The sequence below is a fragment of the Heterodontus francisci genome, chromosome 3 (genome assembly GCF_036365525.1).
Source record: "Heterodontus francisci isolate sHetFra1 chromosome 3, sHetFra1.hap1, whole genome shotgun sequence".
In the NCBI taxonomy this organism is placed as follows: Eukaryota; Metazoa; Chordata; class Chondrichthyes; order Heterodontiformes; family Heterodontidae; genus Heterodontus; species Heterodontus francisci.
The window spans coordinates 99,499,967-99,523,678 of NC_090373.1; the positions used below are offsets into that span (position 1 = coordinate 99,499,967).

General features: G+C 43.5%; 1 protein-coding gene across 8 annotated transcripts in view; it reads left to right on the plus strand.

The window, feature by feature from the left end:
- Window positions 1-23,712, plus strand: part of epb41l2 (erythrocyte membrane protein band 4.1 like 2) — a 124,317-nt gene that overhangs the window by 59,889 nt on the left and 40,716 nt on the right. For all 8 annotated transcript variants that reach the window (XM_068025086.1, XM_068025079.1, XM_068025111.1 and 5 more), the window contains exons 7-8: window positions 12,064-12,216; window positions 20,978-21,075. In XM_068025086.1, coding sequence (XP_067881187.1) covers window positions 12,064-12,216; window positions 20,978-21,075 — 251 coding nt within the window. The remainder of the gene's footprint in view (window positions 1-12,063; window positions 12,217-20,977; window positions 21,076-23,712) is intronic.

The window sequence follows — 23,712 nt, forward strand, 5'->3', positions numbered from 1 at the left end:
AGCATGGATCAGTACTTGGAGCTACGATGTTGTGGCCATTACGGAGACGTGGATATCACAGGGGCAGGATTGGATGTTGGATGTTCCGGGGTTTAGATGTTTCAAAAGGAATAGGGAGGGAGGTAAAAGAGGTGGGGGAGTGGCATTGCTAATCAGGGATAGTATCACAGCTGCAGAAAGGGAGGTCGTCGAGGAGGGTTTGTCTACTGAGTCATTATAGGTGGAAGTCAGAAACAGGAAAGGAGCAGTCACATTGTTGGGAGTTTTCTATAGACCCCCCAATAGCAACAGAGACATGGAGGAACAGATTGGGAGGCAGATTTTGGAAAGGTGCAGAAGTAACAGGGTTGTTGACATGGGGTACTTCAACTTCCCTAATATTGATTGGAACCTCCTTAGTGCAAATAGTTTGGATGGAGCAGTTTTTGTCAGGTGTGTCCAGGAAGGTTTCCTGCCTCAATATGTAGATAGGCCGACTAGAGGGGAGACTATGTTGGACTTGGTGCTTGGCAACGAACCAGGCCAGGTGGCAGACCTATCGGTGGGAGAGCATTTCGGTGATAGTGATCACAACTCCCTGACCTTTACGATAGTCATGGAGAGAGACAGGAGCAGACGGGATGGGAAAATATTTAATTGGGGGAGGGGGAATTACAATGCTATTAGGCAGGAACTGGGGAGCATAAATTGGGAACAGATGTTCTCAGGGAAATGCACGACAGAAATGTGGAGGTTGTTTAGGGAGCACTTGCTGCGACTGCTGGATAGGTTTGTCCCGATGAGGCAGGGAAGGGATGGTAGGGTGAAGGAACCTTGGATGACAAGAGATGTGGAACAGCTAGTCAAGAGGAAGAAGGAAGCGTACTTAAGGTTGAGGAAGCAAGGATCAGACAGGGCTCTAGAGGGTTACAAGGTAGCCATGTAGGAAGTGAAGAATGGACTTAGGAGAGCTAGAAGGGGACATGAAAAAGTCTTGGCGGGTAGGATTAAGGAAACTCCCAAGGCATTCTACATTTATGTGAGGAACAAGAGGATGGCCAGAGTGAGGGTAGGGCCGATCAGGGATAGTGGAGGGAACTTGTGCCTGGAGTCGGAGGAGGTAGGGGAGGTCCTAAATGAATACTTTGCTTCAGTATTCACTAGTGAGAGGGACCTGGTTGTTTGTGAGGACAGCATGGAACAGGCTGATATGCTCGAACAGGTTGATGTTAAGAGGGAGGATGTGCTGGAAATTTTGAATGATATGAGGACAGATATTACGGGAAGCGAGGGAAGAGATTGCTGCGCCTTTGGCGATGATCTTTGCGTCTTCACTGTCCACTGGAGTAGTACCAGATGATTGGAGGGTGGCAAATGATGTTCCCTTGTTCAAGAAAGGGAATAGGGATAACCCTGGGAATTATAGACCAGTCAGTCTTACGTCGGTAGTGGGCAAATTATTGGAGAGGATTCCGAGAGACAGGATTTATGATTATTTGGAAAAGCATAGTTTGATTAGAGACAGTCAGCATGGCTTTGTGAGGGGCAGGTCATGCCTCACAAGCCTTATTGAATTCTTTGAAGATGTGACAAAACACGTTGATGAAGGACGAGCAGTGGATGTGGTGTATATGGATTTTAGCAAGGCGTTTGATAAGGTTCCCCATGGTAGGCTCATTCAGAAAGTAAGGAGGCATGGGATACAGGGAAAGTTGGTTGTCTGGATACAGAATTGGCTGGCCCATAGAAGACAGAGGGTGGTAGTAGATGGAAAGTATTCAGCCTGGAGCTCGGTGACCAGTGGTGTTCCGCAGGGATCTGTTCTGGGACCTCTGCTCTTTGCGATTTTTATAAATGACTTGGATGAGGAAGTGGAAGGCTGGGTTAGCAAGTTTGCCGATGACACAAAGGTTGCTGGAGTTGTGGATAGTGTGGAAGGCTGTTGTAGGTTGCAACGGGACATTGACAGGATGCAGAGCTTGGCTGAGAAGTGGCAGATGGAGTTCAACCTGGAAAAGTGTGAAGTGATTCATTTTGGAAGGTCGAATTTGAATGCGGAACACAGGCTTAAAGACAGGATTCTTGGTAGTGTGGAAGAACAGAGGGATGTTGGGGTCCATGTCCATAGATCGCTCAAATTTGCCACCCAAGTTGATCGGGTTATTAAGGCGTATGGTGTGTTGGCTTTCATTAACAGGGGGATTGAGTTTAAGAGCCGCGAGGTTATGCTGCAGCTCTATAAGGCCCTGGTTCGACCACACTTGGAATATTGTGTTCAGTTCTGGTCGCCTCATTATAGGAAGGATGTGGAAGCTTTAGAGAGGATGCAGAGGAGATTTACCAGGATGCTGCCTGGACTGGAGGGCATGTCCTACAAAGAAAGATTGAGGGAGCTGGGGCTTTTCTCATTGGAGCAAAGAAGGATGAGAGGTGACTTGATAGAGGGGTACAAGATGATGAGAGGCATAGATAGAGTGGATTGCCAGAGACTTTTTCCCAGGGTGGAAAGGGCTATCACCAGGGGGCATAATTTTAAGGTGATTGGAGGAAGGTTTCGGGGAGATGTCAGAGGTAGGTTCTTTACACAGAGAGTGGTGTGTGCGTGGAATGCACTGCCAGCGGTGGTAGTAGAAGCAGATACATTAGGGACATTTAAGCGACTCTTGGATAGGTACATGGATGATAGTAGAATGAAGGGTATGTAGGTAGTTTGATCTTAGAGTAGGTTAATGGGTCGGCACAACATCGTGGGCCGAAGGGCCTGTACTGTGCTGTACTGTTCTATTCTATTCTATGTACTGTACATCGTACAATCATCAGCGCACATCCCCACTTCTGACCTTATGGAGGGAAGGTCATCGATGAAGCAGCTGAAGATGGTTGAACCTAGGACACTACCCTGAGAAACTCCTGCAGCAATGTCCTGGGTCATAAAACCATGTTGACTCTGCCTAATTACATTATGATTTTCTAAATGTCCTATCACCACTTCCTTGTCAGCTCGTCCAGAGTTAATGGTTTGTCCAGTCTTTCCCGCATATTCTTCATCTCCCAGAAAATATGGAGAATCAAGGGACTAGTGGAAATGAGGAACTGCAAGATATTATTAGTTAAAAAAAGGTATTAGAGAAATTAATGGGACCTAATGTGGATAAATCCCTTGGATCTGATGATCTACATCCCAGAGTGTTGGAAGAGGTGGCTGCAGAGATAATAGATGCATTGGTGGGGTTCCTGCAGATTGGAAAGTGGCAATTGTAACCCTGCTATTTAAGAAAGGAGGAAGAGAGAAAACGGGGAACTACAGACCTGTTGGCCTAACATCAGTCATAGAGAAAATGCAAGAATCTATAATAAAGGATGTGATATCAGGACACTTAGAAAATAATGATAGGATTGGCAGAGCCAACATGAAAGGGAAATCATGTTTAACAAATCTGTTGGAGTTTTTTGGGGATGTAACGAGCAGAATAGATAAGGGGGGGGGGTGCAGATGGATGTGCTATATTTAGATTTTCAGAAAGCTTTTGATAAGGTCCCACACGAGAGGTTAATAGAATTAGAGCGCATGGGATTTGGGAGCATATGCTGGCATGGATTGAGAATTGGTTAATGGAATAAGTATATTCAGGTTGGCAAGCTGTGACTAGTGGGGTACTGCAAGGATCAGTGCTTGGGCCCCATCCATTCACAATCTATATCAATGATTTGGATGTGGGGATTAAAATGTAATATTTCCAAGTTTGCAGCTGACACAAAACTAGGTGGAAGTGTGAATTGTGAGGAGGATGCAAAGACACTTCAAGGGGATTTGGAGAGGCTAAGCAAGTGGGAAAAAAGTTGGTAGATTGAATACAATGTGGAGAAATGTGAGGTTATCCACATTGGTAGGAAAAACAGAAATACAGAGTATTTGTTAAATGGTGAGAGGCTGGGAACTGTTGAACTTCAAAGGGACGTGATGTCATCGTTAATGAGTCGCTGGAAGTTGACATGCAGGTACGGCAAGCTATTAAGAAGGCAAATGATATGTTGGCCTTTATTACAAAGGGATTTGAGTATAGGAGTAATGATGTCTTCCTGCAATTATATAGAGCCTTGGTGAGACTGCACCGATAGTATTGTGTGCAGTTTTGGTCTCCTTACCTAAGGATAGATATACTTGCCATAGAGGGAGTGCAGCGAAGATTCACCAAACTAATTCCTGGGATGGAGGGATTGTCCTTTGAGGAAAGATTAAATAGACTGGGCCTTTATTCTCTGGCGTTTAGAAGGATGAGAGGTGATTTCATTCAAACATCCTGCCGCAGATGCATCTGTCCATGACAGTATTGGTAGGAGTGACCACCGCACAGTCCTTGTGGAGACGAAGTCCCGCCTTCACATTGAGGATACCGACCATCGTGTTGTGTGGCACTATCACCGTGCTGAATGGGATAGATTTCGAACAGATCTAGCAATGCAAAACTGGGCCTCCATGAGGCGCTGTGGGCCATCAACAGCAGCAGAATTGTACTCAGCCACAATCTGTAACCTCATGGCCCGGCATATCCCCCACTCTACCATTACCATCAAGCCAGGAGACCAACCCTGGTTCAATGAAGAGTGCAGGAGGGCATGCAAGGAGCAGCACTAGGCATACCTCAAAATGAGATGTCAACCTGGTGAAACTACAACCCAGGACTACTTGCATGCCAAACTGCGTAAGCATCATGCGATAAACAGAGCTAAGCGATCCCATAACCAACGGATCAGATTGAAGCTCTGCAGTCCTGCCACATCCAGCCGAGAATGGTGGTGGACAATTAAACAACTAACTGGAGGAGGTGGCTCCACAAATATCCCCATCCTCAATGATGGGGGAACCCAGCACATCAGTGCGAAAGATAAGGCTGAAGCATTTGCAACAATCTTCAGCCAGAAGTGCCGATTTGATGATCCATCTCTGCCTCCTCCTGAAGTCCCCAGCATCACAGATCCCAGTCTTCAGCCAATTCGATTCACGCCACGTGATATCAAGAAATGACTGAAGGCACTGGATACTGCAAAGGCTATGGGTCCTGACAATATTCCGGCAATAGTCCTGAAGACCTGTGCTCCAGAACTTGCCGCACCCCTAGCCAAGCTGTTCCAGTACAGCTACAACACTGGCATCTACCCTGCAATGTGGAAAATTGCCCAGGTATGTCCTGTACACAAAAAGCAGGACAAGTCCAACCCGGCCAATTACCACCCCATCAGCCTACTCTCAATCATCAGTAAAGTGATGGAAGGTGGCATCAACAGTGCCATCAAGCGGCACTTGCTTAGCAACAACCTGCTCAGTGACGCCCAGTTTGGGTTCTGCAGGTCAGAGGCTAGGAATCCTGAGGTGAGTAACTCACCTCCCGACTCCCCAACGCCTGTCCACCATCTACAAGGCACAAGTCAGGAGTGTGATGGAATACTCTCCACTTGTCTGGATGGGTGCAGCTCCAACAACACTCAAGAAGTTCGACACCATCCAGGACAAAGCAACCCGCTTGATTGGCACCCCATCTACAAACATTCACTCCTTCCACCACCGACGCACAGTGGCAGCAGTGTGTACCATCTACAAGATGCACTGCAGCAATGCACCAAGGCTCCTTAGACAGCACCTTCCAAACCTGTGACCTCTACCAACTAGAAGGACAAGGGCAACACATACATGGGAACACCACCACACCCAAGTTCCCCTCCAAGTCACACACCATCTTGACTTGGAACTATATCGCCATTTCTTCACTGTCGCTGGGTCAAAATCCTGGAACTCCCTTCCTAACAGCACTGTGGGTGTACCTATCCCACATGGACTGCAGCGGTTCAAGAAGGCAGCTCACCACCACCTTCTCAAGGGCAATTAGGGATGGGCAATAAATGCCACATCCCATGAATGAATAAAAAAAAACATACAAAATTCTTACAGGGCTCACCAAGGTAGATGCAAGAAGGATGTTTTCCCTGACTGGGGGAGTCTAGTACCAGGGGGCACAGTCTCAGAATAAGGGGCCGGCCATTTAGGACTGAGATGAAGAGGAATTTCTTCACTCAGAGGGTGGTGAATCTTTCAAATTCTCTGCCCCAGAGGGCTGTGGAGGCTCAGTTGTTGAGTATCTTTAAGACTGAGATCAATAAATTTATACATATTAAAAAAAAAATCAAGGGATACAGGGATAGTGCAGGAAAATGGTGTTGAAGTAGAAGATCAGCCATGATTCTCATTGAATGGCAGAGTGGGCTTCTAAGGTTAAATGGCCTACTCCTGCTCCTATTGCTTATGTTCTTATCTAAGATCTCCATGATAAAGGACTGGGAGGCCATTCTGTCTGTGGACTGCGTCATACAGCCTGGCATAAAAGGATTTGCTGATCCTTAGTATGTCAGGCTGCGATGACAGAATTCTCTCTGTGCAGCTTGTGGAAGAAGAAACACAAGCGTGTCTCATCCCGCTCCACGGAGCGGACTCTGGACCGGACGTTATCTTGGAAGCCTTCGAAGATGGCGAAGTTGCCTCCCCGCAGTAGAATACCCAGACCATAGAATTGGGAATCGTTTCCTCGACCAGATCAATGACCCATGGGACCGCCATCACGACCATTGTCTGTTGGTGCTGAGGTGCGGTATTCAGCGCTCCTGCAGAAACAGCAGGTTGGCTTTGACCTTGGCAAGGTATCCCAAGGTCGCAACTCATCGCGTAGTGGCCTTAACGCTACACACATTAACGGAGGCAATCTTCAGACCCATTAAAATTGTATGTTGCTTACCACTCCAGGTGTCTGTGCTTGTCCTAGCTCTTGGATATGATTCTGCATACCAATAGCATTAACAAACTGTTGCACTGTTGGGCTCATAAAACCGTCCTGGTTATCACTGGAAAGTTTTTCTGCCAGAGTGACATCTGCGTTTGGGGGTGGGAGGGACTGGCGGTGGTGGTGGTGGTGGGTGTGTGGGGCTGTCATAAGCAGGGAGGTTTGAACTGTCCTCTGCTGTTGCTGACGTTCCCCTCTGTTCTATGTCGAGGAAATTGCTGCTCCCAGCACTGGGTGCTTCACTAATCCTGGCTTCCCGGAGCTGGGGTGCGCTGAGCATCTCACTGGACTTGGGGTTGGGTTGTGCTGGGCTCTTCATTGCTTCCAGTGTTTCAGAGATGGGGGGAGGGGGGTTGCTGGTCCTTCTCCAGCTGCTTTGTGCTCTGCCACTTCTTTTGCTGGTGTTGTCTTTCCTGCCCTTCCTCATCCGATCCAGAGCAGCCGCTGTAGTCCGTTTCAGACATGTGCCTCCTCTTGTTACTAGTTTGGGTGGTGGTCTGTTCCCTTATTTTTGGGCCGCCTTTGTGGTTTTCCTGTTAACCCATTTGTCCTACTGGTTCCTCTATGATTCGGTCTGCTGAGGAGGTGGTTCAGGGCACAGGATTGGTGTTCGGCAGCTTGCTGCAGCACTTTCTTCCTCCTTCTCGTTGTCTGTCTTTGTCAAGTTTTTCTCACGGGGGACTTGGTGTGGGGAAGGTTGCTTGTCTCCTTTGCATTAGCCGTTCCTTCCTCGTGTCCCTCCTTGATTCTCGCCATCGATGCATAGCTGAGGCAGCGTTTTGGGCAGGTCTTGTAGAGGTGGCCTTCCCCACCACATAGGTTGCAACACTTATTCTGCTTGCAGTCCTTTGTTTGGTGGCCTTCCTACTTGCAGTTCTTGCAGATGATTGCTGCAGTTGGCTGCCATGTGACCAGATTTGTGGTGACAAACCCTGGGCTGCTCCACAAAGACCAAGTAATCCTGACTCCCCCACCCCCCACCCCAATAGTGAAGCTGGAGGGAGGGTGGAGGATGGTTCTGATGGCATCCACCTTCAAGGTCACCTTGACCTGCTGTTTGTTGGTGCAAATTCTGAACGGGTCGTTGGCCTCAGTGCCATTTCCAGCCATTTCAACGTACCTGGCGAGGAAAGTGAGCACATCCACAACAAGAGTATGGGGATGGTAGAGATGGATGGTCACAGCTCGATTCCATTGTGATGGCAGTGTAAACAGTGGCTCTGCCATGAGGATCAACAGCGGTGCCTGGTTTCCTCTCCCGATGAAGAACTTTGGGAATTTCATGCATCCTGCCACATTCTTAAACTTCACGTTGAAGTACCTGCCGCTGGGGAAATCCTGCAGGTAGAAGATGTCCACAGCTTCAAATTCACAGCTTTCGAAAAGAATTCGCTTAATGAAGAAGGTCCAATCCATGGGTGCACCTGCTTTGCTGTTTTTCACAGCCACCCTGATGGTGTTGCACATCCCCAGCTTGAAGCTTGGGTGTTGGTTGTAGCCATTGCTTAAAGTCTTCACAGGACAGGCACCAAGGCTCGAGCCAACATGAAAACAACAACCATGGGAGAGCTCCAACACCAACTGGGTGAAAGGCCGAAGACGGCGGTGCAAACATCCGAAAAATAAAACAAAACCCATAGAACCACAACTCTCACTCTCCCTGGGAGAACTATCAAGATCTCTTCTCTGCAAGGTTAGGTGCTGAGATGAATCCGAGTTCAACTGTTGAACAGGTCTGGAAAGAGATGGAATAAAAACAGAAAGTGCTGGAAATACTCAAGTCTGGCAGCATCTGTGGAGAGAGAAACTGAGTTAACGTTTCAGGTCTGTGACCTTTCATCAGAAAGAGGTTTTTGTCGAGGTCCATCCCAAGCTCCATACGCATGTCTCAGTGTTCAATGGGCTGTTCCCAGGGGCATACACCATGATAAACATTAACTGCTGCTGGAGGACCATCAAGTTGATGAAAGACGCACTTTGGTCTTCCCAAAACTTGCTGGTCTTCCAGTGCAAAGAGCTGTCGATGACAGAGTGTTGCAGGCACTCGAGGTCTAGGACCATGGACTGAAGATGCACTAAAACGTGGGGCAGCCACTGCAAAGGCTCAATGGGGAAAGGCCACTGTGTAAGGCCTTCCAGCCGTAGTATACTGAGGGGCTGGAACCCATGTAAAGGCCCTCTGGATCTATGCATCAGAGAATGACATGGAATGTAAATGTACATTGCAAATATAACCTGTAATGGCAAGTGTAGTGAGGAATCTCATGTACTGTATTGAAAGAAACTGATCTGTGTTGCACTTTGTGTAATGTCGAATTTGAACTTTTAAGTAATGTATTTTTACAAATTTTATGAATAAAGGATATTTTTGGAGAACAAAAATTAGGGTCACACTTATTTAATTTATGCTTGCTGATTCTATGTATGTATTTATCCTACCTGCTTTGCTATATGTCTTTCACTGAAGTTTTGTTAAATAAACCCTGATGTTCAATTTGTTTAAGCTTTTGCCTTATTTCTTTTGCATTCAGTCCACTTACGAATTATGTATCTGATTCCCAATCTTCTATCTTTGAATCGCAGATCATGTTGAATTTGATCATTCTGTGATTTCTGTCACCTGAGAGTGCTTCAACTTCCATTTATCTGTCATCTGGCTCATTTTGCCATTACCAAATAAAGATATGCATTGCCTCACCTGTTTTCACTGAAGAACTGAGTCATGAATAGTCATGCTTTGCTCAAAATCTTAACTCTTTATGTGTATTCCAGTTTAGATGCATTCATTTTTGTTACGGTAAAGTTTAATCAACGCCACTGTTTAAAGTGAAAGTTCAATTCAAGCTCTGTTTTAATTGCATGAGATTCTTGGAATTTTGCAATATGAGTTTCAAAAACTTCACTGAATCTTTAGTATAGACAGACTACTGTTACCGAATCACTACCACAATCTGATAGATGGAGCAGATTTAGAAGTGAGTTTTTTCATGCTTAATTGGTAATTAAAGCAAAAAAATGAGGCAAAGGTCTTTATTGCATTTTGCAATATGAACATGTTGCTGTAGATTCAGTAATTTTGCTTCTACCCTTCTATTTGCCATGATGCATTTAATTTGTAGTAATGCATGAAGCCGCTTTAATTTAGAAGTTGGTGCATAAGTGTGATGGAATATCACTTTAATATTATTCATAAATGGTGCATGGTTTAGCAGATATCACTATTGAGGCCTATTACAAATGCTACCTTTATGGAGCTGATTGGAGATGGATTTGTCCTGGAGCAATTGGTAAGGCTTGTCAGGCATCATTTCTTTTTGCTTTGGGTAGACATGAGACACGAATTGACAAATAGAGAAGTAAAGAAAAGGTCTTGTTCATTATTAATTGTTCCGTTTGTTTGCGTCTCTATTTACTTTAAGTGACTTCATTCTTCTCTGATCCTGTATAACACATCTTTGGTTTTATTTTTACAATCAGTATTTTGAATAAAACTAAAGCATTAAAGGGAGACCTGATACAGAATTTTCTTCAAGTAATAGGTTACCTTTGATACACATTGTCTTTTGGATAATTGCTAGAAAACAAAATCAGTTAGCTTTCGGTGCTTATGTTTGCACTTTTATATTGTGATTAGTGTAATACCTAAAACTGAGGTGACAAGACTAATTAACAAGTAGGTATCGGCAGTAAGAACCAGAAGAGAAAAAGTGGTAAAACATGTTAGGCTTACAAAATTAAAAAAGCTTTAACTGATTAAGGAGCTAACTTCTCAGTAAATAAATGTAAACTACGTGCCTTTAGTGCAATTGTAGGAAGTAGTGATTTGAACCAATTTTTTTTACATCTCTTGATAAAGTTTTAGGTCTAATGCCATGCAAATGTAGAAAATCAAAATATTTACTTTATTGGAAAGTGAATATTTTAACTTTTGAAACTAAGTGCTCTTCACCTGAAAATGTTCCATTTGCGATCTGCTCCTTTTGATTATTGTTTTTAGCACTCTTGATATGATATCATAGAAGTACTTCTTTGGCCTCCTTATCTCGAGAGACAATGGGTAAGCGCCTGGAGTGGCTATAAAGGCCAATTCTAGAGTGACAGGCTCTTCCACAGGAGCTGCCGAAGTAATTTTATGAAATACTGTTATGAGGCAGGACCTCCTCCTCCAGGAATTCATGCACATACCCCCATGATTTTGCATCCAGTAATTTTAATGAACAGAAAATCTATATGCACCTGAATTCCTGATATACACTTCTAGCTGGTAAAGCTTTGCTAGGAACATGATTTTGTAAAATTATTCCTCTCGTTTTATGATCCAGTAGCTTCATTTCAGGCTGATTCACCTTTGTGAAGATATCTTCTGTATCACATTTTGCAACGACTTGTCTGCAATACTGTATATTAAATATAACTAGTCTTAATTCAAATTAATAATACATTATATAGGCTTTGTGGTGGGTAATTTCTGAAAGCAAGAACTTGGAATGTCTCTTTGGATACTAAATTATGTGGACTGTGTATTTTTAAATGCTTCAGTATCTATTACGTGATGTATAACTGTGTGACAAGTTACATCATTCACTGCCAACCAAGAGTTCTAAAGCATATACATCAGTCATGTTAACTGACATAACTAGTTCTGAGTTTACCTTGGCGATATATAGGAGCATCTACTAGTCTGTGTAAAACAAGCGATAGCTTTTGAAAGAGATGTTGGTTTTTATAGCAGTCATATTACTCCATATTGCTGTCATTGGTTTTAGCAGATCATTGAGTAAACCTAAAAAGCAATCACGTTTCTAAATATACTTTTTAAAATTATATAATTCAAAGCTCAACAACAAAGCTGTCCAGCAATTCACAATTGAGCTAGTCATATCTGCAAATAACACAGTAGTTAATTGGACACAACTGTGTGTTTGGAATTTTGTCCACTGCTGCTAACAATATCTTACTTTCAAATTCATTATTTGTGAGTTCTCAGATCCGCCTTCTTGGATGACTTATAGTTGTCTGTAGATCCTCAGCATATGCAACCCCCACCCCCCCACTTATCCAATAATTGCCGTTAAATAATTTGGAAGGGCACATATTCATAAAATTATACTCATTGTGGAAATTTTAGTATTGCTTGTGAGTTATGTTTATCTGCCAATTTATCTTGAAAATTGACCTTTAGTATGTTCAAGACTTTGCAAAGCCGTGTTGATATTTTTTAAAACTTCATTGTTTTCTGCTGGTTTTTAAATAGGATTCAGAAGGAGTGGATATTATGTTGGGCATATGTGCAAATGGACTGCTCATCTATAAGGATCGTCTCAGAATTAACCGCTTTGCTTGGCCAAAAATTCTTAAAATTTCTTACAAACGAAGTAATTTTTATATTAAAATCCGGCCTGGTGAGGTAAGAATTTATCCAAACATCGGTTTGACATATAGTTGTAGCATTAATTTATTTAAGACTGGCAGGATGCTACTCAAAAGCAGAATGGAATGCAATTAACAATTTGCGAAAGGGTTAATGTTAGTGTTCCATTCTATTGGGTTGTAACAACAATATACTCTGGGGGGTGGGGAGGGGGGGAGAAGACTCTCAAAATGTTGGAAATACACAGGGAGCTGCTAAAAGAAAAGTGGTTGACAAAGCAATCACCTAATCTGTATTTGGTTTTCCTAATATAGAGGAGACTGCACTTTGAACAGTGAACATGGTATACTTACTTAGAGGAATGACATGGAATTGCCATCTCAAATGGAAGAGGTTCTGGAATTGGTATGAGTGGAAGTAAATGGATAGGTGTTACACCCTATGGTTGCATAGGAAGATGCCTGAAGGGCAACTGGAAGTAGAGGTGGTGAAAGAGTAGACAGAGGGATTCTATTAAAGTGGGGTGAGGAAAATATGTATGGTGGTGTAATCATGTTGGTTGCAGAAGACTATCTGGAGAACATGGAAAGAGGTGTGGAGGGGACCCTGTTGTAGCTGACTGGTGGGGTTTGGGGGGGTGGGGGGTTGCTAAGAACAGAGACTAAGAAATGAAACTGACATGTCAAAGGTTCTTTTGACAACTGTGGAGGGCAAGTTTGATGAGTAGAAAGGACATTTCAGGCGGTCTGGTGCCTGTGGAAATCAACAGACCAAATGTGAAGATGATGAGTGGAACATTTACTGGAAGTGCTGTGGGAAGAAGCATAATCCAGGTAGTTCTGGAAACAGATTTCTGTGAAAATCCCATTGCTAGACATGGAAAGGGAAAATCCAGGAAGAAAAGGAACAAGTCCGAGATAGACTATGAGGGATGGGAAAACTTGGAAGCATAGTACCAGAAATGATGCTCTGCTTAGAGAATTTGAGGAGTTAGGGTCCAAACTAAAATGCAGAACATCAAAGGTAATCATCTCTAGATTGTTACTTGAGCCACGCGCAAATTGGCACAGGGTCAAGCAGATTAGAGAACTAAACACATGGCTCAAATAGTGCTGTGGGAAGAATGGATTTCAATTCTTGGAGCACTGGCATCAGTACTCAGGGAAAAGGGAGCTATTCCGTTGGGATGGGCTTCACTTGAACCGGGCTGGGACCAGTGTCTTGGCCAATTGCATAACTAGGGCTGTGGATAGGGCTTTAAACTAATGGTGGGGGGGGGTAAGGGGGGAGCGGTTTAAGGTAAAGGGAAATTTAGAAATCCAAAGAGAGGGGTCAAGGCATCGGAGCAGGATAATGATGTGGGTAAATGCCAACAGAATGGGACAGGAAGGGACAGAGAGTTTAACAAAAATTGTACATCGGCAAATAAGGTCATTGCAGGGAATGAGGTAAAAAAGAATGAAATTAAAATTCCTTTATCTGAATGTACAAAGCAACTGTAATAAAATAGATGAGCTAGTGGCACGAATAGAGGTAAATGATCTAGATCTAATTGCCATTACCGAAACATGGTTGCAAGGAGATCAAGGTTGGGAAATGAATATTCCAGGGTACACACTATTTCGGACAGACAGACAATGGCAAAGGAAGAGGGGTAGCCCTGATAGTAAAGGATGACATAAAGACATTAATAAGAAGGGATCTGGTCTCAGAAGATCATGAAATAGAATCAGTTTGGGTGGAAATTAGGAATAGCAGGAGTCAGAAAACACTGGTGGGAGTAGTTTACCGGCCCCCTAACAGTAGTTATATTAGTGAACAGAACATTAAATGGGAAATTATTGGAGTGTGTAAGAAAAGGTAATGTATTAATTGTGGGGGACTTTAATCTGCACATAGACTGGGACAATCAAATTGGCAACAGTGGTCTAGAAGATGAGTTTGTAGAATGTTTTTGTGACAGTTTCTTGGAGCAATACGTTGTAGAACTGACTAGGGATAAAGCTATCTTAGATCTTGTATTGTGTAGTGAAGCAGGGTTTATAAGCAATGTCATAGTAAAAGATCCACTGGGAAATAGTGATCATAATATCATTGAATTTCCTGTTAAGTTTGAAAGTGACACATTTCAATCACAAATAAGAATCTTAAACTTAAACAAAGCCAATTATGAAGATATGAGGGGAGAACTGGCTAAGGTTAATTGGGTAAAGAGACTGGAAGGTATGGCAGTAAATGAACAGTGGGAAACGTTTAAAGAAACAATTCAAAGGGTTCAACAAAAGTACATTCCATTCAAAAACAAAAACTCGTCAAGAAAAACTCATCCGTGGCTCAATCAGGAATTTAAGGAGCGTATTAGACTAAAAGAAGAGGCTTACAATGTTATAAAAAAAATAGTAGCAAGACTAAGGATTGTGAGTGTTTTAGAAACCAGCAAAGGGCCACAAAAAAGTTGAAAAAAAGGGAAAAAATAGAACCAGAGTAAACTAGCCAGCAATATAAAAACAGATTGTAAGAGATTTTATAAGTACATAAAATTGAAGAGAGCAGCTAAAGTAGATGTTGGTCCCTTGGAGGCAGAGACAAGAAAAATCATCATGGGGAATGAGGAAATGGCAGAGGCATTGAACAAATATTTTGTGTCTGTCTTCTCAGTAGAAGATGCACGTTCCATATCAGAAATAGGCAGTAACCTAGGGGCTAAAAAGAGTGAGGAATTTGATATCAGCTGAGAAAAGTATTGGAGAAACCTGAAGGACTAAAATCTGACAAGTCCTGGGACCAGATGGCCTACACCCTAGGGTTCTAAAAGAGATAGCTGCAGAGATAGTGGATGCGCTGGCTATGATTTTGCAGAATTCCTTAGATTCAGGAATGGTCCCATCAGATTGGAAGGTGGCAAATGTTATACTGCTTTTCAAGAAAGGAGGTAGGGAGAAAACAAGGAACTACCGGCTAGTTAGTCTAACATCAGTCATTGGAAAGATGCTGGAAGCAATTATTAAAGAAGTCTTAACATTGCACTTGGAAAAGCATAGTATGATTAGAACAAGTCAACATGGTTTTACTAAAGGGAAATCCTGTTTGACAAATTTATTTGAGTTTTTTGAGGTTGTAACTAGTAGGGTAGATAAAGGGGAACCAGTCGATGTAGTATATCTGGATTTCCAAAAGGCATTTGATAAGATGCCACATAAAAGATTAATTGGCAAGATAAGGGCTCATGGTGTTGGGGGTAATATGTTAGTATGGATAGAGGATTGGTTAACATACAGGAAGCAGAGAGTGAGCATAAATGGGGCATTTTCAAGTTGTCAGGCAGTGAATAGTGGGGCGCCGCAAGGTGCTGGGGCTTCAGTTATTTACACTCTATATTAATGACTTAGCTGACGAGACAGAGAGTAATGTATCTAAGTTTGCTGATGATACAAAGCTCGGTGGAAAGTGAGCTGCGGGGAGGACGTAGAGAGACTGCAAAGAGATATAGACAGGTTAAGCGAGTGGGCACAAGATGGCAAATGGAGTATAATGTAGGGAAGTGTGAAGTTCACTTTGGTTGTAAAAATAGAAAAGCAGAATATTTTTTAAAAGGTGTGAAACTGGGAAGTGTTGATGTCGGAGAGACTTGGAGGTACACGAGCAAAGAATGCACAAAGTTAACATGCAGGTGCAGCAGCCTATTAGGAAGGCAAATGGCATGTTGGCCTTCATTGAAAGGAGATTGGAGTAGGGGAATAAAGAAGTCTTACTAACATTGTACAGGGCTTTGGTGAGACTGCACCTGGAATACTGTGTGCAGTTTTGGTCTCTACATTTAAGAAAGGATATACTTGCACTGGAGGCGGTGCAGCAAAGATTTACTACGTTGGTCTCTGGGATGAGGGGGTTGTCTTATGATGAAAGGCTGAATAGATTAGGCCTATAGTCACTGGAGTTTAGAAGAATGAGAGGCGATCTAATTGAGACATACAAGATTCTGAAAGGGCTTGATAGGGTAGAAGCTGAGAGATTGTTGCTTCTGCTTGGGGAATCTAGAACGCCGAGGGCAGTCTCTCAAGATAAGGGGCCGATCATTCAGGACTGAGATGAGGAGAAATTACTTCACTCAAAGGGTTGTGAATCTTTGGAATTCTCTACCTCAGAGGGTCGTGGATGCTCCATCATTGAATACATTTAAGGCTGGGATAGACAGATTTTTGGTCTCGTAGGGAATCAAGGGATATGGGGAGTGGACAGGAAAGTGGAATTGAAGCCCAAGATCAGCGATGATCGTAATGAATGGTGGAACAGGTTTGATGGACCAAAGGGTCTACTTCTGCTCCTATTTCATGTGTTCTTGTAGTAAATTAAATCCTCCAGATCAGATTGAAAGCATGGAGCCGGACCAACAGAGGTGCTAGTGTATTGGCAAAGAGATTGGAAAGGGCCAAAGTAGAATTGAAACAGTGGGCTGGATTTTAAATGAGATTGGCAGTGGTCTTCAACATCGCGGAGCTGCTGCGATATTCAGCACGGCTGCTTATTTAAATGGCCAGGAGGACTGCCCCTCCCCGATGACGGGGAAGGGGCGGGCGGGCGGTCCGTCCCTGGCAACAGTGTCTTACACCAATGCACAGGTGCTGACACCATTTTTAAAGGGCTTCCAGCCCTTAGATTTTATTTAAATATTTAAAGGAATAGCCATCTTAGAGTTAATTTAAAAACTTAAAGAATTGTTTCTATCCCCTCTCCCCACCCCCCCCCAAATATCCATTCAGTTCATTCCTTAGCTCTCTTCAACACCCCCCCCCCCCCCGCCCCCCCCATACTTAACTTGTGTACCTGACCTTCCCCCTGCACAGTTCATTAACTTTTAACTTCAACCCCTTCCCACCATCCCCTCCACCAATCAGAATAGTTTGACCCCGCTCCTGCACTGAAATACAGACCTACTTCCCCCTCTCCACCAGTGTCCCTAATCAGATCTCTGAATGGAGATCCGAAGGCGCGGCAGTGCCAGCCGTGCCACAAATATGGCACCGGAACGGGCGGTGGGAGTGGGTAAGTATTTAATTCATTTGCATTTTTTTGACTATGCTAATGCCGCTCCCTTCGCCGAGCGGCCGGTGGGGAACGGCGGGTTGCACCACGAAGCCTCGACGCCGCCGGCAATATCAGGACAGGCCTTCTTGGCGTCGGGGCCCATGGCGTGCCTCTCCCAGAGACATTTTCCAGCCCCCTCTGCCACGACCCCCTATGTCGGGGGGTGGGGTGCTGTAAAAATCCAGCCCAGTGTTCCATATATCCTGCAAAAGGACACAGATGTCTATCCATAGTTAGTGGAAACATTTTTAAATGTGGTAATGAGTTCAGCCAAGTGGAGGAGGATGGTAAATGCCAGCTGTTTGAGCTGCTATTCAAGCAAGAAGCTGATTGTCCAGCTGGTGAAGAACAAGGGTGTGAAGAAACTGTATGTCCATGGTGAAAAGGCATGATAGTGGCCGAGAATATCTGAAATTGTTAAGCTGCAGAGGGCATCAGAGGAATCATGGATATAGATGGTTAGGGACTGGTCGATGAGCAGGAATAGAGTGTTGTTGCAAGGAAATTGGTTCAGAAGCACAAGAATGGGCAGAAATAATGGGTGGAATCTTACCACCTGAAATTTTCCTGGAATCAGAACCCAAAGCGAGTTCCGACCCTGATGGTGTTGGCTGACCACATGGCCTTGCGATCTTATGGGAGGCGACCAATTAAGAGGCTGCTTCCGCATTCCCGAGGTGGGAGGCCCAATCAGAGGGACCAAAGCTATAAATGGCCGGCTGGCCCACCTGGAGAGGTGGGTGCTGCTGGAGCATATAGCGACTGCGAGGTCGCCTCAAGATCAAGGTGTTCTCTGAAGCCTTATGAAAATTTAAAAATGAAGTACTGCCACAGCAGGCAGGCCATCATTGTGGAGGTGGAGGTCCTGCACAGGATTGCTTGTGGCCATGGCTGTGGCCCTCTGATCCCAGAAGCTCCGGGATGTGCGGGATTTAGAGGAGGTGTTGATGGCAAGGTAGCTTGGAGGTGGGAACGTTTCGGGTAACTGAGTTGGTGTGTTGTCTTCATACTTTATTCCCGTCCCTGCCTCTGTGGGACTGGGAAGATTTTGCCTAACTGGTGTGCCAGAACAGTTCTATTTGTATATCGTGGGGAGGAGGCAGAGATGTGCTGCATGGGATTGCAGAGCAAGATTTGAAATAGTACAAGGGGCAGATCTCCACAAGAGATTAAATCAGTTTCAGTATGGGAAATGGACCGAATGGCTTCGTCTGTGCTATGTCATTCTAGGATTCTATGAGAAATAAAGCACTTGCATTCATATCTTGGCTCATCTTGCCCTTGGGGCAAAATGTTTTACAACCAATGGATTGCTATTTTTTAAAATGCAGTTGGTGGTACATAGTAATACATGATGGCTAATTTGCATGCCAAGATCCCATAAGCAGCAGATGAATAAAAGCCTGGACAATCTATTTTTGGTGGCATTGGCCAATGTAGGAATATTGGCTAGGACAGGTTGAATACCCTGTTCCTCTTAAAATAATGCCATGGGGTTTTTTATACCCACCCAAGAAGGTAGATGGTGTCTTGGTTTGACATCTCAATGGAAAGACAGTACCTCCAATAATATAGAACTCCCTTATGAATGTCCCAAAGTATCAGCCTAGATTACGTGCTCAAATTCATAATTGTGCTTGAATCCACAGCTTTATGACTCAAGATCAAAGTGCTGTCAATTGAACTACAGCTTGCATTATATAGCACCTTTAATGTAGCAAAACATCCCACAGTGTAATCAGCCTAAAATGGACACAGAAACATATTAAGAGGGGTGACCGAAAGCTTGATCAAAGAGGCGTATTTAAAGGAGGAGTGGGAGGTAGATATGCAGAGGGGTTTAGGAAGGGCATCCCAGAGTGATGGGCCTAGAGGACTGGAGGCAGTAACACTGCTGGTCAGACAGAGGGAGAGTGAACAAGAGGCCAGAGTTAGAGAAATGGAAAGTATTGTGAGGACTGTATAGTGAGAAAAGTATTACCCCATAGGTAGGGGCAAGGCTAAGAAGGGATCAGAATCTTAAATTTGACACTTTAGTGGACAGGGAGCCAATGTAAAACAACAATAACAGGAGCAATGTTTGAGTGAAACCTCGTGTGAGATTGGATATGGGCTGCAGGGTTTTGGGTGAGCTGAAATTTACAGTGGAATGAAAGTCCAGTCAGGAAACCATTTGAATAGTTGAGTCTGGAGGTGACAAAGATATGAGGTACAGTTTACAGTTGCAGATAGGCTTATCTAGGGGCAGAGGCAGACAACATAGGAGGTAGAGATAGGTGGTCTTGTAATCGAGAGCTTATGGGATCGAAAGCTCAGCTTCGAGTCAGATTGGATGCTGAAGTTGCAAACAACCTGCTTCAACGTGAGACAGTGTCCAGGAGGGAGATGGTGTTGATGGCAGTGGTACAGAGCTTGTGGCTGAAGACAAAGATAATGCATTTAATTTTCAGTTTTTAACTGGAAAACATTAAAGCTCATCCCGGACTGGATGTCAGACAAGCGTTCTAAGAGCAAAAATGCAGTGAAAAGGTAGAGAAGTGGTAGAGATAGGTGCTATCAATGTACATGTGGAACTTAAATGCAATGTCTGTGAGTGATGTCGCCAAGGGGCAATATATAGATGAGAAAGATAGAGGCATCAATGATAGATCCTTGGGGGAACTCCAGGAGAAACTGTGCAGAGGTGGGAAGAGAGGTACTTGCTGAATATCGTTTGGCTACAATTAAATAGCTAAGCATGGAACCAAGCGAGGACGGTTCACTCAGCTGGACAACGGAGTGAAATGTTGGAGGAGGATGGTGTGCTTGATTGTTTCAAAGGCTACAGAGAGGTTGAAGAAGGAAAATTCACCAAAGTCACAGAGGATATAATTTGTGACTTTGATTCGAGCTGTTCCAGTAGTGCAGCAGGAATGGAAATCTGATTGAAAGATTTCAAACCTGGAGCTACAGGAAAGATGGGCAGTGTTTGGGAGGCGCAATACGTTCAAGGACATGGGAAAGGAAAAAGTGGCCAATAGTTTGCAAGAACTGTGGAGTTGGTTCAGTTTTTTGAGATGGGTGGGACTGTTTTGAAAGTGAGTGGGGCAGTACCTGAGAAAAGGAACCATTTACAATGTCAGTCGGCATGTGGATCAGGAAGGAAAGTTTAGTGGGAATGGGGTTAAGCAAGCAGGAAATGTGTTCAAAATCAAAATACTGCGGATGTTGGAATCTGAAATGAAAACAAAATGCTGGAAAAAAAATCAGGCCAGGAAAATTTTGTGGAGAAAGAAACAAGAGTTAACATTTCAGATCAATGACCTTTGACACTTCTGACATCATCTTTAAATTTGCCCTTAAATGAGCTAATCACATATCAGATATCCAGATTAACACTTGGATGAGTTGAGAAATTAATTGTCTTGTGTTTTTATGTTATATTCTTACAGAATGCTTTGCAGATAGTATGTGGAATTAGAAATGCCAGTTAAACACTGGACTGGTATAATGCAAAAGTAAAGTGATAAAATATCTCCTATTCTCATTAACAACATATTCATAAAATGTCCTTTTAAAAGATAAGGGGTCCCTTTGTAGGTTGCCAAATTGTTGAAAAAAATTCACTTTTATGTTTAAACAGTAATGCAATTGATTTCTTGTAAAAGTGAATTTTATTTTTGTTGGGAACCCCTATTTACTGAGAAGATGCAATTACATTCCTTCTTTCCAGACAGAGCAGTTTGAAAGTACTATTGGTTTCAAGTTGCCGAATCACCGAGCAGCAAAGAGATTGTGGAAGGTTTGTGTGGAGCACCACACTTTTTTCAGGTAAAGTTATTCTGTAATTGTTGGATTAGCCAAAGTTAATGAATGCTAATCTAAATTAGTCAAATTCACATGTACACAGTCCTGGCATAAGGACATGTGGCAGTAATCCAAAATAACCCAGCTATAGTGGGAAGGGGCCAAGTAATGTTTAAAAGACAAACCTTAAGGCTTTGTGCCTTAATGCGTGGAGCATTCGCAATAAAGTGGATGAATTAATCGCACAAATAGATGTAAACGGGTATGATATAGTCAGGATTACGGAGACATGGCTGCAAGGTGACCAGGGATGGGGAATGAACATCCAGGGGTATTCAGTATATAGGAAGGACAGACAAAAAGCAAAAGGCGGTGGAGTTGCATTGCTGGTTAAAGAGGAAATTAACGCAATGGTGAGGAAAGATATTAGCTCTGACTATGTGGAATCTGTATAGGTAGAGCTGAGAAACACTAAGGGGCAAAAAACGTTAGTGGGGGTTGTATATAGACCCCCAAACTGTAGTAGTGATGTTGGGAATGGCATTAAACAGGAAATTAGAGACTTGTGCGATAAAGGAACATCTGTAATTATGGATGACTTTATTCTCCATTTAGATTGGGCAAATCAAATTAGTCACAATACTGTAGAGGAGGAATTCTTGGGAGTGTATACAGGACAGTTTTCTGGACCAATATGTTGAGGAACCAACTAGAGAACAGGCCATCCTAGACTGGGTATTGTGTAATGGGAGAGGAATAATTGACAATCTAGTGGTGCGAGACCCCTTGGGAATGAGCACCCATAATACGATAGAATTCTTCATCAAGATGGAGAGTGGCGTAGTGATTCTGAGACTACGGTCCTGAATCTTCGTAAAGGAAACTAAGAAGGTATGAGGCGCGAGTTGGCTATAACGGATTGGGAAACGTTACTTAAAGGGATGACGGTGGATAGGCAATGGCAAACATTTAAAGAGCGCATGGATGAACTGCAACGATTGTTTATCTCTTTCTGGAGCAAAAGTAAAACAGGAAAAGTAGCCTACAAGGGAAATTAGAGATAGCATTAGATCCAAGGAAGAGGCATATAAATTTGCCAGAAAAAACAGACCTGAGGATTGGGAGCAGTTTAGAATTCAGCAAAGGAGGACCAAGGGATTGATTAAGAAAGAGAAAATAGAGTACAAGAGCAAGCTTGCGGGGATCATAAAAACTGACTGTAAAAGTTACTATAGGTATGTAAAGAGAAAAAGATTGGTGAAGACAAATGTAGGTCCCTTACAGTCAGAAACAGGGGAATTTATTATGAGGAACAAAGAAATGGCTGACCAACTAAATGCATACTTTGGTTCTGTCTTCACAAAGGAGGACACAAATATCATACCAGAAATGTTGGGGAACACGGGGCTTAGTGAGAGAGAGGAACTGAAAGAAATCAGTATTAGTAGAGAAATGGTGTTGGGGAAATTGATGGGATTGAAGGGCCGATAAATCGCCAGGGCCTGATGGTATGCATCCCAGAGTACTTAAGGAAGTGGCCCTAGAAATAGTGGATGCGTTGGTCATCTTCCAAGATTCTATAGACTCTGGAACAGTTCCTACAGATTGGAGGGTAGCTAATGTAACCCCACTATTTAAAAAGGGAGGTAGAGAGAAATCAGGGAATTATAGACCAGTCAGCCTGATGTTGGTAGTAGGGAAAATTCTAGAGTCCATTATCAAAGATTTTATAGCAGAGCACTTGGAGAACAGTGGTAGAATCAGGCAGAGTCAGCATGGATTTACGAAAGGAAAATCATACTTGACAAATCTACTAGAATTCTTCCAGGATGTAACTAGGAGAGTTGATGAGGGGGAGCCAGTGGATGTGGTTTATTTGGACTTTCAGAAGGCTTTCAACAAAGTCCCACGTAAGAGATTAGTGTGTAAAATTAAAGCACATGGAATTGAGGGTAATGTATTGTGATGGATAGAAAATTGGTTGGCAGACAAGAAACAAAGTAGGGATAAATGGGTATTTTTCCAAATGGCAGGCAGTCACTAGTGGGGTACCGCAGGGATCGATGCTTGGACCCCAGCTATTCACAATATATACTAATGATTTAGATGAGGGAACTAAATATAATATCTCCAAATTTGCAGATGAGACAAAAATGGGTGGGAGGTTGAGTTGTGAGGAGGATGCAGAGAGGTTTCAGGGTGATTTGGGCAAGTTGAGTGAGTGGGCTAATGCATGCCAAATGCAGTATAATGTGGATAAATGTGAGGTTAGCCACTTTGGTAGCAAAAGCAGGAAGGCAGATTATTATCTGAACGGCTATAAACTGAGAGAGGGGAATATGCAGCGAGACCTGGGTGTTCTCGTACACCAGTCGCTGAAGGTAAGCATGTAGGTGCAACAGGCGGTAAAAAAGGCAAATGGTATGTTGGCCTTCATAGTGAGAGGATTCGAGTACAGGAGCAGGGATGTCATGCTGCAATTATACAGGGCCTTGGTGAGGCCACGCCTGGAATATTGTGTGCAGTTTTGGTTTCCTTATCTGAGGAAGGATGTTCTTGCTATAGAGGGAGTGCAGTGAAGGTTTACCAGACTGATTCCAGGGATGGTGGGACTGACGTATGAGGAGAAATTGAGTCAGTTAGGATTATATTCGCTGGAGT